Source organism: Convolutriloba macropyga, chromosome 15, assembly GCF_964194025.1.
Source record: "Convolutriloba macropyga chromosome 15, txConMacr16.3, whole genome shotgun sequence".
NCBI classification, from domain to species: Eukaryota; Metazoa; Xenacoelomorpha; order Acoela; family Convolutidae; genus Convolutriloba; species Convolutriloba macropyga.
Window position 1 is genome coordinate 11,893,234 of NC_134482.1, and position 16,393 is coordinate 11,909,626.

Here is a 16,393-nt window from a genome sequence, read left to right on the forward strand (position 1 = left end):
CGTCAATGGCTCATCAATACTTCAAACCGTATATATATATATATATATATATATAACATATATATATATTATATATAATATATATATATATATATATATATGTATATATATATATATATATATATACGGTTTGAAGTATTGATGAGCCATTGACGCTTTTAATGAGCCAGGTCTCGTTTCGATTAAATCAATATTTACATAGTTAGGTGAAGTCTTCACAAGATCACACTACGATTACAAAAATTATTTGTCAACGCCTTAATTAAAGACAGCGTTTGCTTGACCTTCACAAAAAATCTGAGCAGTGTTTTCGGCCGACTGGTCACACCACAGCTCGTTCAAGAACATTTTAAGAAATCAAACGGCGTTCTCAGCGTTCATGCCGGCAACTGAAAATCTTTATCCCGAATCAACATTTTCGAATAGTCTATTTCTTAACGTTCATTCCGACTCGCCCGCCTATTTTAATGCACCTTCTTCTGGCGAGTGCAGCAGCTTAATCGTTACGAAAGGAGTAATGTTAAACATTTGGGACAAACCCTCTATTTTAAAAAAATCCCAAAGCCGCTTCTGAGATTTTGTGCAAGAATGTTGCGCACGAAAATGGCCCTGTGACGGGTATTTTTGTCTAATCAGAAAAACTAAGCGTCAAGATCTAACCAATGCACTCTTGGTCCGAAGTGTTTTGTGTTCTAATGTCTGAAATATTTTGCTATAGAATTTTGTTCTGCTTTTGACGATCCTTAGTATAATGTCTGATTATTAGAAGAGCTGTTAATGTTTACTTCGAGTAGTTTTCCCCGAAAATCTTATGAAATCCCTAGTGGCGTTTTTATCGCCTTCCCCTTCTGGGTTTGTCCCAATGGTCTTCTCAGGTACAATTCTTGAACAAAACGTGTGTCAAAAAACTAAAAAGAGTCTCTTTGGAGCTTGTATCTATTATACAAGTAACACTTTCCAACCTGTATATTCATAACACAAGTTATGGGTCGTCGCATTTAAGCTGAGTTTTTTCCGTCATTCAGTCACACTAAAGTGTTTCTTGCAGATATTTGCAGTGTATTAATGTAATAATTTAAGAGCGTTGCATAATGCAAACTCGCTCGTTACCGATTGAAATTCAATTAATTATCTGCGTCATATCAAATAATTGAGCTCAAATAAGCTCAAATAATATCAAATAAGTTGAGCTCCTAAATTTAAACAATTGTCTCCTTGTTGCTTGAAGCTACTTTGCAAGTAAAAGTTTTTAATGCTATATCGAAAAAGCAAGGTAAGTCACATAGCGTTTAAGTTGACTTTCCTGCGCCCCTCACTGAAGTGTTAAATTTTTTTCTCAGACTATTGCTTTCAAACTTCAAGTTTTTCCTTTTTGCTCTGACAAAAATCGTATTTGTTAAAGATTTTAATCAGCGAGATACTCAGAATCTGCTTGTTCAAAACGACAGAGCTTGCCGTTACCGAAAAGTAAAATTTGTTATTTGTCGAAGGCTTTGTCATGTGGAATATTTATCATAAGTGGAGCTAACGACAAGACCTCAACCAACGTTGAGGAACTCTGTAAAAAATCTGAATCCTTCATTAGGGCACTTCATCTGCGCATAGTTCGGATTCAGGGCTTATAACCTTGAGCAAATTTTACTTCATCTGAGGACTAATTTTTTAACGGATCTTTTTAAGCTGAAAAGTTTGAAGATAGATATCAAAAGCCCAATACTTAGAAAGGTAAGAGACTTTGACCCGAATGGCCTAGACAGGTTTCAACTTCACCACACTAGAAAAGGATTTATTCATATGATAACATTGTCTGAGCCTTCGTGTTCTCATTTTCAACTAAGATGCCTTGATTTTCAAATACGCTGCTGAAATGTTTCTTCTGCAACCGTTTTCTTTGATTTTTTTCTTTGACCCCAAAAACCTTACCATAACATCAATTTGGTCTTAAAAACTTGAAATTATAGCCAATTTGCTCTTATTAAAAACTAGCAGTATCTTTCTTGGGGTCAAAACCAAAAAAATCAGGTCTAATGCCTTTATATATTGAATACGTTGTCATTATTTTATATTTCAGGAGTCTATGTCGGTGCGTTTGATCGCTTGCCGCCAATTCAGTGTTATCAGATCGTTTTCAACCTAAGTTTAGGGAAAAAAATCTAAACAAAGTGAACGGCTTTGGTTATAGCATTTTCTGGAGTTTCTGTTGACTTCTTGACGATTTCCATAATTTGTTGACATTTTTGGCTAATTATGACTTTCGGCTATTTTTGACGGTTTATGGTATTTTTTGACGTTCTTTTGGCTACTTTTGAAGTTTTTTCGGCTATTATTGACGCTTTTTCGGCTATTTTTGACGCTTTTTGGCTATTTTTGACGTTTTTTCGGCTGTTTTAACATTTCTGGCTATTCTCGACGTTTATATTGGCCCCTTTTTTTCGTTTTTCCGGTTATTTCTGCTGTTTTTCCGGCTATTTTTACGTTTTTAGTGTTTTGTCGTTTTTGGCTATTTACATTTTTTGGCTAATTTTAACGTTTTTTTGCGCTACTTTTTAAAATTTTCCTTGCTAATTTGGACTTTTTCGTCTACTTCTGACATTCTTCGGATTATTCTGACCACGAAGACAAGGACTTGCCAAGTCTCTGCCAAGACTTTGATTTAAAGTCGCCCAGTCGTGGCCAAGACTTGGCATGTTTTGATCCAAGTCTTGGCCAAGAAATGCAGAGGCTTTGCCCAAGAAGTAGGTTAATTAACAAAGACAAAATGCGATAATTCATTGTTACTCGTCCATTAAGAACTGAAAAGTGTTCAGATGTTACGGATTTAAATAATTTGGCAAAATAACAATCAAAAAACGATGCATTTTGGAAAATTAACGGCTTAAATGAGCCAAATTCCGGTAAAATTTAAATTCGATATCATTCCCAAAGGAATGTGTAACTGAAGCTAGCTCTCGTTGGAGTTTACGAAGATTGTATCAGCAGATTTTAGGTGAGTACTTCCGGCAAATTTGAACGAAGTGCACTAAAGCTCTTTTGGTAACAAATTTGATTTGAAAACTGGCTGAATTTTGAAAAACTTAGCCCAAATTTCATACAAAAATCTGGATCAAACAGTTCAACAGCACTCCTTGATATTTCGAGGTAGTGCCAATAACACTTTCGTTAACAATTTCACCATAAGTTTAGCAAAAGTGACAGAAAAATTGGGTAAAAACGGAAAATGTGAACAATAACAATGGAAATTAGTCACATATTCACAATTTAAAACCTCAAAAACTCAGTGCATAAAAAACGAAATCAAAAAATGTATACGGGATTTCTAACGATACCACTCCTAATTCTCTACGATGAATATATCGATCGGCCAGAATTGACAACACAAAAAAACAGTAGAGGATATAGTTCCTCTCCCACTGAAGTAGGTCGGAACAAATACATTCTCTAGCATCACAATTAGTCCTTTGATCCGACAGATAATTATTGGCTGTATATTCTTTATTCATAAAATTCATGTTCCTTCTAAATGACACACTTCCCAATTCATTTTCAAGAACTGTTAAGGTGCTAGTTAAGTATTAGGAGGATGAAAAGCATTTGACGCTATTTCAAAATTTTAAAATTAACTTAACTAATTTTTCTTGCCGTTGATCTTTTGGAACAAACCTTAATCTTCAATCGACGTCAATTTTTCACCGAGCACAAAATACTGATTTCCAGCCAACGCATTTTCATTTTCTTTAGCTTTCTTCGTATTTCAGCTGAAAATTTTACTGTTGAAAAAAACTATGGGAATGTCAGAACTCATTACTTTATTTATGAAACAATGTCGTATTCCAAACTCAGCCAATTCTTGTCTTAGGTGGAAGACTACATTTAATTGAATATTCATCTAGTTTGAAAAAATTTAAGCTCTAAGCTTTGTTGAATTGTTTAGCATAAGAAGGGTTGCAACGTTACGCAAACACAAATTATCAATCTGCCTTTTCATATAATGACAGAAATTCGATCAGAAGCTATTTTTAACTCACACTTGAGCAGCAGTGCAAGAAAGAAAAGTTCAAAGTTTTTTTATCGTTTGTCATTTTGGTGTCACCAACAGTCCGCCGAAATCAATCCTAGCCTTTTATTTGCAAAAATTTGCTCACCATCGAGGTGAAAGTAACTAAGTCTTAAAGCCACTCGGAAGTATTGCCCGATTGAGTATAAATACACATCGCCAACTCTGTACATAAATATGTGAATTCTTGTTGTGCAAAATGATTGAGGCAATTGGACATTGAGAACTAGGCAATCTTTATAGCAACAATCAACTATCTAACACGATCATTGTATGCACCATGGATGAATAACTTTCAAATAGATAAACAAATTCGACAAACGTCGAGAAAATTGCTCCAATTTTTTTAGATGCTATTTTAGATGCATATAAGTTATTGAATCTTTTCTATTTTGCATAATAAGTAGAACAGCCGTTCGAACTGATTCTTTTCCTCGTCAGAAAAATTTTTTCTTTTCATAATCATCTGTGAAAAATCTGATTCATGTTTTTGAACTTGAAAAATTACTTTTAAAAAATTGTTACTAAAAATTTGTATAACCTAATAAAAGGTGGGATTAACTATTACAAGTCATTTTTATCATATAAAGGCGTAAAACAGAGATAGTGATTTTCTGCTGTATTTTATATATGTGTGCATGGTGGGGGGGGGGGGGGGTATTGTGGAGCGTTTTAACATTTGGAGCAATTGATGAGAACTAAGACTAAATCCGATCAGAATGTCGTCATTTCCTTATGCTCACTCGTAGATGACGAACAGGCTGATAGAGCTAGAGGGCTATTGTTGGGCGAAATATTTTCTTCAGATCCTTTAGCAGAACTTTTTCGATTGATTCCAAATACAAAATTTTTTGGACCAGAAACAAAACCCGCTTCTTCACTCATGTTATCATTACTCGTGTTTGAGTCAACTTTAACATGAATCACATCAGGCAAGGGAACCAAAGTTGAATCTTTTTTAGCCTCCGATTGACTTTCCAAATCTGTTAATGTGTTCGAGTTTACAGCATTCGTGCTAAAAATTGTAATCTCATTATCGTAACAAAGCGAGTTAGCGGTGCTTATAGCATCGTCCGAATGGAATCGCGACTCGGAATTATCAATTTCGGAAATTGGATCAAAATCTGTTTCTCGAATCTCGTATCGCAATTCTGGCGCGTTTGAGGTAATCGTATGCTTAGCACCAAACTGTTCGTATCTGAAAGCTTCAGCTTGCTCGAGAAATCGCCTTTTATGCTTCGTATCGATTCTAAATTTGACAACCCTTTCCACAAATTTTTCAGTTTTGAACCATTTCGGGTCCGGGTGCTGCAGTGCGTGAAGAAATTGCTCCTCGTCTTCGTTTTTGATCAGTTGTTTATTTTTGTGGCACACGATATATAGAATAAGTAGAGCCGTTTTATACATCACAAATTTACCCTCGCATATGTACATGTCCCAGATACGCACACAAAGCTCAATAGGTAACGTTCTTACAAAGAGACAGAAAAACCATGCTTGAGCATACAGCGTCGGTTCGAACCCGAACGTGGCCAGTATGTTATTTTGTTTGGGTAGATATTTTCTGACCATTTCTCCGAAAAGCCACAAGTCTACGATTACGCCTTCAAGTCCAGGTGTGTTGTAATCCCGCATGTATCGGTTGTCGCTGTTTAGAAAGTGGACAAGCCAGAATGCCCGCTCCCACTCCCATTCGTCCAAGATAGTCTTGTCTTCGTTGAACACATTGAGGATGAAAGCAACTAAAGGTCCCAAGCCTGAAGCATTGGCCCAATAAAATTACTCAAGATTAAAATTATTTCCCGAAGAAAAATTAAACTTCCTGATCGTCGTCTAACTTCACTTCACTCTTAAAATAAACTGAAACTTTAACTCTTACACATATATCGTTTTATTGCTCGCGATGAAACTAGTAACCTTTTGATGATATGCGAGGAAAAATAAGAGAGAGGGCGAGAGGGGGATGATAGATTACCCCGGGATCATGAAAATTCTGAGGTTATTTTTAAGACAAAGCTTTTCACGTCTCCCTCACCAGGTACTATCGATGCTAGCTTAAAATTAATTACCAGGAACGTGGAATCGAATTGAACCAACCTTGGCAATATCCAACGTCTGCATTGTGGACTGAAAATGCGAACAGAACTTTGTTCAGGGCCTTATACCCAACACCATTAGCATTGTTGAAATTCTCATCGTCTGCAATACACCTGCGAAGATCTTTCAAAATGAGGTCTGACCATTTCGGGTTTGGGTTGACCGAAGCGTAACTCTGGCATGTCGTTGTCAAGAGTGAATCCAACGTTGAAGGATCACTCGGTAATAAAGATTCCCCCTTTGATGAAATTAAGGGCGCTGTTGATAACCGACTCGCGAGCAAATACCAAATTTCAGCTCTCGACGCTGGATCAATTCCATGAGCACATATTTTGCGCAATTTTTTATAATGACGTTCTTTTAACTTGACCGGGTATGTTAAGAAATGTTTGTGAATCCATTTAATTGACCTTTTTGGACTGTACGGGTCAAAAGACCTGGAATAAAATGATGAGTTGCGACGAATTGTAAAGCTACCCTGTCGTCTGTGTTTCAAAGTCTTGTCTTTCCCGTCAAACGTTGAGGAGTTACTGCACGAAGTGTTGATGCTTCCCAAATTGTACTCGGAATCGCTTCCATCTTCTTGGTCCGAAAACGGGAAGTCGTTGTCGTTTTCCTGATCATAGGAACAGTCGACGTATGGCAATCTTAAACTGTTGTCCCATTTAGATCTCGTAATTGCTATATCAGGCGTTTCCGAGTTATGGTTCGCGGCCATTGCTTTTCAAGTGCTCCATTTCCAACTGTCACTTCATTAGATCTTTTTCAATTGACCAGTTATTCAATTTCACAATTACTGTTGGCAAAAGTCAGGGAGCTTCAATTGTAACATTCATACAACGCGAACTATCTGAGGAGTCAAATCACAAAGTTAGTTAGCTTATACACAAACTAAGAGCAAAATAAGTTAAATCGGCTGCGCAGCTGCTATCTCTGTGTGCATGTATTTAACTATGCTACAACATAAGTCAAGAGTTGTCAGCAAATACCTAAATAAGAGATATTTTGAAGCTGTGTAAACACAATTTATACATGCGAGGTCAAGTCATTTTGACTGAAAGAGTTAAATTTACACTAATACACCTAACCACTTTCAGAGCAGATCTTAAGTAAGTTGGGACGGACCACTTTACGAAATCTCTTTCTGTCAATACTGTCAAACAGAAAGACTTTGACCCTTTTTCTAATTCATCTTAAAATTTCAGTACATGAATTCAAAACCTATTGGTTTAGATACTAAATATCAAATTAATCAAATTATCTCTAGAGCAACTATATACAATTTGAAAGTCAACGGTACTCTCAGAGACCTTTTCAAGCCTTGAGGGTGAAATTAGAGATAAATTCTTATGATGAACAGATCTTATGATTAACTTCAGATCAATGTTTTGTATTGATTATGATGAAGTTCAAGATCATGAGGGAATTAGAACTATTTTGGAATGTAGGAAAAAATGAATACTTTTTTATTTATTCGTTGACTTTGAAAGCACTTTGTAAATGGTGCGTAAACCCAAAATAAAAAATAATAAAATATTTTTTTAAATTTTGAAGTAGTTTTGCTCATTTAGAAACACAATCAATCAAATTTCATTTTTTAAAAAAAACCTGATTTAAAGATTCTGCAATAATCGCTTTTATTGGATTTCCAAAACAAAGATTATGGCTCAATAATTTTGACAAAAAGCCAGGAGCAATATTGATCACATTCGCCGCACAAAAATATACCATTTCTGTATTCATAATAGATACGAGATATTTGTCTAATTCAAAGGCAAGAAAAAGTCTGCAACTGATATTACAACAAAATCCCAATACTCGTTGCTTGGTTCAACTTAAGTACAATGAGAAGATAAAACCCAATCAAGAAAATTTCTCAAAGGTAAAGCCGAGTTCAGGACGATTTTTTGGGTTTAGCAAAAAATTACATGCAAGAGAGCTTCAGAAAGACTTCAGAGATTTTCTCTAGAGCTGCGAGAGCCTACAATTTTGGGAAGTAGCGCGTTTCAACTTTCGAATGAGAACAGGACTCCTAAGAGTACGAGTCAAACAAAAAGACTTTGAACCCTTTTTCTAATTCATCTTCAACTTCCATGCGCTGAAGATGAAAAATCAGGAACAATCAACAGAATATAAAGTTTCTTGTCAAATTTCTTGTCAAATTATGTGTTTCTAATGTCTCAAACATCCCACATTCGGTACACTTTGTGAAATGTCAATAAAATCAAATTTCAAAAGTGGGGGGTGAGGAGGTGGTTTTGAGTTGAGCGAAGTTGCCCGCATAAGTATTCAAAATTAAGTTATTTTCTTTTAAACTTTTGATCTTTTTCTTGAAAAGAATAATTCCATACGTTTGCCGTTGCATCGAATGGTTTATGATACTGAAATCCTAACTTAAACAGTAATTAGTTTTTTTGGGAGGCCAGAGAAAACAAATATATAAACGAATTATTTCATCTCGTTGTCTTTTTTCTATTTTTTCTAGATAAAAATATTTTCCAAAGTATTCTTTTACATAAGCATTTTATATATCACCATTGTTTAATTGGATACTGTTTTTTATCAAATGAAAACAGACCCGGCAGATTGCCGGAAAATAGCCGCCATTGATTCCAATTTGCATTATTGGGATTGAAAGAATAGAAGATATTGGAAAAAAAAAGATTTTTGTACAAAAACATTTTTTAAGTCCGATTTATTTTGATGTCATTTCGTAGTTGAACATACTTCTGTTTCTTAGAGAGAGGCTACAGGGGCTACTATCAATACCAATAAGCATTAGAGATGGTAACTAAGACTTATAGGAACGACGTTCAATTAGCGGGCATCTAAAATTGGGCTTTATGGGTTTATCCCGTTTCTATTTCTGACTTCAATTTTTTTATACTGACTCTGTTCATTTTGAGTTGCTTTGCTGAGCAACTGATGTTCAAATTCACTTTAAGCAGAATGAGAGAATCTAGCCTAGAGAAGTCAAAAAGATTTCACGCAAAATGTCAAAAAAGAGGCAAAATGGTAAAGCGAAAAAAAAGTTCGACGAAGTAAAAAAAAAACCATAGCAGGACAAGTCCTGACATACAATTCAAAGAATTTTCATTGACTAAACAGAAAAACTAGACCTAGAATGGACTATGAGTGAATTGAGAAAACCATTTTAAAAAAAAATCAGATAAAAAACTATGAAAAAAAACAGAAAATCAATGTCAAAATGCCGCATGTGAACAAAAAAACCACTAGCGAGAAAGGAAAATTTAATTCAAACAGAAAACTCGGCCTAGAATGAGCTGTGAATGGATTGGGAAACTTATTTAGAAAAAATCTGATCCAAAAAATCGAAAAAACAGTAAAAATCAGAGTGAAATTGCCGCATGTGAACAAAAAACCGCTACCGAGAAACCGAACTTTTGTTCAAACACCGTTTTCTCACTCTACTTTAAAATCAGAGCGAAAAAAATTCACACCGCAAAACCACTCGCTTTTTCGCTCCATTTCCTGTTTCGGCGTGACCAAAATCACTATTCCAATTTGACTTCAAAAATCATGAAAATGTGTGAACAGATCTTAAAAAAAAGACAGCGCCCCAATACAATTCAAATTCTTTGAATTGTAAAAAATAGGAGCGCTATAATAGCCGGCTGAGAAGATGAGGGCGGCTATTAATCAGAATAGAGATCCAAAGGGCGCTGTTGATAACCGACTCGCGAGCAAATACCAAATTTCAGCTCTCGACGCTGGATCAATTCCATGAGCACATATTTTGCGCAATTTTTTATAATGACGTTCTTTTAACTTGACCGGGTATGTTAAGAAATGTTTGTGAATCCATTTAATTGACCTTTTTGGACTGTACGGGTCAAAAGACCTGGAATAAAATGATGAGTTGCGACGAATTGTAAAGCTACCCTGTCGTCTGTGTTTCAAAGTCTTGTCTTTCCCGTCAAACGTTGAGGAGTTACTGCACGAAGTGTTGATGCTTCCCAAATTGTACTCGGAATCGCTTCCATCTTCTTGGTCCGAAAACGGGAAGTCGTTGTCGTTTTCCTGATCATAGGAACAGTCGACGTATGGCAATCTTAAACTGTTGTCCCATTTAGATCTCGTAATTGCTATATCAGGCGTTTCCGAGTTATGGTTCGCGGCCATTGCTTTTCAAGTGCTCCATTTCCAACTGTCACTTCATTAGATCTTTTTCAATTGACCAGTTATTCAATTTCACAATTACTGTTGGCAAAAGTCAGGGAGCTTCAATTGTAACATTCATACAACGCGAACTATCTGAGGAGTCAAATCACAAAGTTAGTTAGCTTATACACAAACTAAGAGCAAAATAAGTTAAATCGGCTGCGCAGCTGCTATCTCTGTGTGCATGTATTTAACTATGCTACAACATAAGTCAAGAGTTGTCAGCAAATACCTAAATAAGAGATATTTTGAAGCTGTGTAAACACAATTTATACATGCGAGGTCAAGTCATTTTGACTGAAAGAGTTAAATTTACACTAATACACCTAACCACTTTCAGAGCAGATCTTAAGTAAGTTGGGACGGACCACTTTACGAAATCTCTTTCTGTCAATACTGTCAAACAGAAAGACTTTGACCCTTTTTCTAATTCATCTTAAAATTTCAGTACATGAATTCAAAACCTATTGGTTTAGATACTAAATATCAAATTAATCAAATTATCTCTAGAGCAACTATATACAATTTGAAAGTCAACGGTACTCTCAGAGACCTTTTCAAGCCTTGAGGGTGAAATTAGAGATAAATTCTTATGATGAACAGATCTTATGATTAACTTCAGATCAATGTTTTGTATTGATTATGATGAAGTTCAAGATCATGAGGGAATTAGAACTATTTTGGAATGTAGGAAAAAATGAATACTTTTTTATTTATTCGTTGACTTTGAAAGCACTTTGTAAATGGTGCGTAAACCCAAAATAAAAAATAATAAAATATTTTTTTAAATTTTGAAGTAGTTTTGCTCATTTAGAAACACAATCAATCAAATTTCATTTTTTAAAAAAAACCTGATTTAAAGATTCTGCAATAATCGCTTTTATTGGATTTCCAAAACAAAGATTATGGCTCAATAATTTTGACAAAAAGCCAGGAGCAATATTGATCACATTCGCCGCACAAAAATATACCATTTCTGTATTCATAATAGATACGAGATATTTGTCTAATTCAAAGGCAAGAAAAAGTCTGCAACTGATATTACAACAAAATCCCAATACTCGTTGCTTGGTTCAACTTAAGTACAATGAGAAGATAAAACCCAATCAAGAAAATTTCTCAAAGGTAAAGCCGAGTTCAGGACGATTTTTTGGGTTTAGCAAAAAATTACATGCAAGAGAGCTTCAGAAAGACTTCAGAGATTTTCTCTAGAGCTGCGAGAGCCTACAATTTTGGGAAGTAGCGCGTTTCAACTTTCGAATGAGAACAGGACTCCTAAGAGTACGAGTCAAACAAAAAGACTTTGAACCCTTTTTCTAATTCATCTTCAACTTCCATGCGCTGAAGATGAAAAATCAGGAACAATCAACAGAATATAAAGTTTCTTGTCAAATTTCTTGTCAAATTATGTGTTTCTAATGTCTCAAACATCCCACATTCGGTACACTTTGTGAAATGTCAATAAAATCAAATTTCAAAAGTGGGGGGTGAGGAGGTGGTTTTGAGTTGAGCGAAGTTGCCCGCATAAGTATTCAAAATTAAGTTATTTTCTTTTAAACTTTTGATCTTTTTCTTGAAAAGAATAATTCCATACGTTTGCCGTTGCATCGAATGGTTTATGATACTGAAATCCTAACTTAAACAGTAATTAGTTTTTTTGGGAGGCCAGAGAAAACAAATATATAAACGAATTATTTCATCTCGTTGTCTTTTTTCTATTTTTTCTAGATAAAAATATTTTCCAAAGTATTCTTTTACATAAGCATTTTATATATCACCATTGTTTAATTGGATACTGTTTTTTATCAAATGAAAACAGACCCGGCAGATTGCCGGAAAATAGCCGCCATTGATTCCAATTTGCATTATTGGGATTGAAAGAATAGAAGATATTGGAAAAAAAAAGATTTTTGTACAAAAACATTTTTTAAGTCCGATTTATTTTGATGTCATTTCGTAGTTGAACATACTTCTGTTTCTTAGAGAGAGGCTACAGGGGCTACTATCAATACCAATAAGCATTAGAGATGGTAACTAAGACTTATAGGAACGACGTTCAATTAGCGGGCATCTAAAATTGGGCTTTATGGGTTTATCCCGTTTCTATTTCTGACTTCAATTTTTTTATACTGACTCTGTTCATTTTGAATTGCTTTGCTGAGCAACTGATGTTCAAATTCACTTTAAGCAGAATGAGAGAATCTAGCCTAGAGAAGTCAAAAAGATTTCACGCAAAATGTCAAAAAAGAGGCAAAATGGTAAAGCGAAAAAAAAGTTCGACGAAGTAAAAAAAAACCATAGCAGGACAAGTCCTGACATACAATTCAAAGAATTTTCATTGACTAAACAGAAAAACTAGACCTAGAATGGACTATGAGTGAATTGAGAAAACCATTTTAAAAAAAAATCAGATAAAAAACTATGAAAAAAACAGAAAATCAATGTCAAAATGCCGCATGTGAACAAAAAAACCACTAGCGAGAAAGGAAAATTTAATTCAAACAGAAAACTCGGCCTAGAATGAGCTGTGAATGGATTGGGAAACTTATTTAGAAAAAATCTGATCCAAAAAATCGAAAAAACAGTAAAAATCAGAGTGAAATTGCCGCATGTGAACAAAAAACCGCTACCGAGAAACCGAACTTTTGTTCAAACACCGTTTTCTCACTCTACTTTAAAATCAGAGCGAAAAAAATTCACACCGCAAAACCACTCGCTTTTTCGCTCCATTTCCTGTTTCGGCGTGACCAAAATCACTATTCCAATTTGACTTCAAAAATCATGAAAATGTGTGAACAGATCTTAAAAAAAAGACAGCGCCCCAATACAATTCAAATTCTTTGAATTGTAAAAAATAGGAGCGCTATAATAGCCGGCTGAGAAGATGAGGGCGGCTATTAATCAGAATAGAGATCCAAACAGGGAAGAAGGACAAACGGGAAAGATCCAGTTTTTCATGCGCAGCCCTGCTGTAGATATGCAGTGCAGAACGTGACGAGACGATCCCCTTTAGTTTCCTTTCCTTTTCTGATACTCCTACTGCCGCCAATTAGCGCACTCAACTTCCTGCTTTACTTCAGACTAAGGGCAAACATATCCTACCCGTTTTGCTGTACGGCTTCACCTGCATAAACCCAGCACGAAGCGAGCTACAAAACCTCGAACGCTTTCAGAAGAAAGCAGTGAATGGATCACGGGAAACAAAGGAGTGACTTACATCAGTCAACTTCGGCTGCTCAACATTCTCCCCTTGCCTATGTTTCTCCAAGTGAACGACCTACTTCTACTTGCGAAAGTCATGCATGAAAGCTCGCACTGCATCGAACTACCTGACCTCACCAGCGCCAATGGACGCACAAAGGAAGTCTTTCGGCTACAAAAAACAAGAAGCGAATTCACCTTGCGAAACTGCAGACTCGGAAACCGATTAGAGAAAAATATGTTGAATTCAGTAGACCTTACGGACTCAAGAAGAGACTGATAAACCTAATGTGGGAGTTTGTCAATAAACGATTTTGTGATAAGAACGTCTGCACTTGGCAAACCTTTTGCGACTGCCATGTATGCAGAAATAATTTTTAACAACTGACCACTGGACATAAATCAGCCCTGCAGCAAACCCGCTGCGAATCCCCAACAACAACAACATAAATTGAAGTCTAAAAAAAACTTACCGATAAAAAACATGGTGAAAAAATATAGGCCACCGGAAAAAATAATTGCAACAATTTTTGCTCGAGTGCAACAAACTGAAGATGCTAAAATAGTGTCAAACGTCGGTTAATTACAAAAGCCATTATTATAAAAGTTAATCAAACCATGACCAAAATTAGACATATTTTAACAAATGAGATTTCTCAATTGACTTCTCAAAAATTAGGGCCATAACTATAGCAAGGGTCATACACATCACAGAGGCCAAAAAGCAATCTACTTACCCTCTGTGCGCTTTGATCCGCAGTCAATCCAGCTCCATCTTCTCCTAGTGGCGATGCCCCTTGATTCTCTTCTGCCACTGAGCCAGTGCCTGCAGTAGGTGTTGTCATCTGCCCATTTGTTGATATAGAATCGTCAGTTAAGGCTCCATTTGATCCATTAGAAACACCCACAGTCATTATTTGATAGAATTTTAATCAACAGTCAAGAAATTTATTATTAAATCTAATTATATATCGGATAACATAAACTCTGAAACGTATGTAAATTGCAACATCCGCATATGCAAATATGAAGAGCGCAATATGAAGAGACATAAAACATTCACGCTGTAGTATTTGTCCAGTGCAAAGAAAGAATTTAGGGAAAAACTATAAAAAAAACTAGCGGGGTCACATTCATAATTTGAGCGCAGTCGTCACTCATGAAACCGTTTCACTCATGAACAATTTGCATCGTTTTCTCGGAACGACCGACACCCCGTTAGGCAGAGGAAACAGCTTCGAAGAGCGAAACTCACCCTTGTTCGAATAAAGGAAATGACGTCAGCGTATGGCGCCTTTCGCCGACTTTAGCGGCGATCTGTTGGAGAACTCTTGTAGCTATAAGTCCCGCACTGCCAGTGCAGGCGAGTTAAAAGTGCTATGCTCTACGTCAATCACGCGTTGTTCGTAATTCACTTTTCGTTTGTAGACTCATGATATATCGAAGCGCCTGGCAAGCTTTTTGGAAAGATTTTGCCAGCGGGTTAAGATCTTAACATCGAAAAATTTTCGGACAAAGGAGTTCTCCAATAGACCTAAGCTTTGATGCCAAGCCTTTCATCATCATCATTATCAACAGTGGTAGCAGTACTCGAGGTTTCGCCTCCCAGAGGCTGTAGACAAGACTCGATAAGAGCATCGCAGCATATTTCGCACAGGAGACTGGCAACAGTGTCTCTGATATGATCGGGACGCAAATGAGTATATCCACCTTTTGCTCAACGCAGGGCATGTGTCACTGAAAAACCTCCACCGTAGGCATATTTGCAGGCTACATTTGATACCTTCCATCCAAATCTCAAGACATTAAACATCTCTAAACTCTTGTTTGCGTATATCGAAACGATACTTTGAAAGCCGAAGAGCGTTTAGCCTATTCGATTAACCTTTTTCAGAAGCTAGAGTCAGAGGTTGTTTCCGGGATTGATAACTTTTTCTAGAAAAAATTTAATTCTGGTCTTCAGACAATTGAAATTTTCTTCTTTGGCTCTCTGTATGACCTCTTGCTGCTCTGCTTTAATTGCTCCTAGATCTTGCAATCTTCATTTCAATTGACCACGGATAACCGCGAGAAAAACCATTGGGCAGTTAAACATTCAGACCACCCAAACGCAGGGGCAATGAAAGAAGTTATCTCTTTTCGAGTTTTTTGGATATTGGAGATTATACTTTAGCGAGGTTTTCGGTGGAACATAGGAACGATAATTTGGTTTGAACTCTTTCTGATGAAACAAGAATATGCATTCTTTTAGGATATTTTTGTAAAATTTGTGACCCTATGCGTAATTTTTAATATCTATGCACTGTCGGCTATGCACTATTAAAAAATCAGCATTTACCATGATGTTACTTTTCTGTGTTTCACCTTTTGGATTGATCCAATTTACGGGGTCGACATAATTCACTCTTTTCTCATCTCCGCCTTTCATGAATCTTTTTCATACCTTCTGAACAAATTATGCGTCGGTTCGGCCAACATTCATCTCATTAAGGACTTCTGTAGGAGCATTGAACTCAACGTCACGAAGACCCGGTAACCGCGCGTTGTGTGCCTGTCATAGCTTTTGGCAGACTGATTCTTTTATTGGGTAAAACATTGGAATTTTCTGTTATTTTTCGTTTGAGCAAGTTGCGTCGTCTTACCAACCACCACTTTTGTCAGCACAGTTACCGTATATGCAGCCCTGTACATGCAGTATTTTTAGTTTACTCATGCTGATCTCAGCGTTGATGAGTCCTCCTTTGTTTACCTGCTCATCTTTTATATGTGACGTTTCGCATTTTGTCCGTTCCATCATGACAAATATTTGCGTGTGCAGAATGTTCTCAAAATCATACCCCAAATTCTCTAAAGATTGTG

The 16,393-nt window shown here is 36.2% G+C and overlaps 2 protein-coding genes across 3 annotated transcripts in view; both read right to left on the minus strand.

The window, feature by feature from the left end:
- LOC142353906 (uncharacterized) overlaps positions 1-14,533 on the minus strand; it is a 61,286-nt gene extending 46,753 nt beyond the window's left edge. For both annotated transcript variants that reach the window (XM_075406138.1, XM_075406137.1), the window contains exon 1: positions 14,272-14,533. In XM_075406138.1, coding sequence (XP_075262253.1) covers positions 14,272-14,448 — 177 coding nt within the window. In that variant the 5' untranslated portion in view covers positions 14,449-14,533. The remainder of the gene's footprint in view (positions 1-14,271) is intronic.
- LOC142354614 (uncharacterized) lies at positions 4,695-7,466 on the minus strand. Its single transcript, XM_075406951.1, has 2 exons — positions 6,152-7,466; positions 4,695-5,811 (listed from the first exon to the last, which is right to left on the minus strand). The coding sequence occupies exons 1-2, from the start codon at positions 6,867-6,869 to the stop codon at positions 4,769-4,771; spliced, it is 1,761 nt and encodes a 586-aa protein (XP_075263066.1). The 5' UTR covers positions 6,870-7,466; the 3' UTR covers positions 4,695-4,768.
- Positions 14,534-16,393: the final 1,860 nt, after the last annotated feature.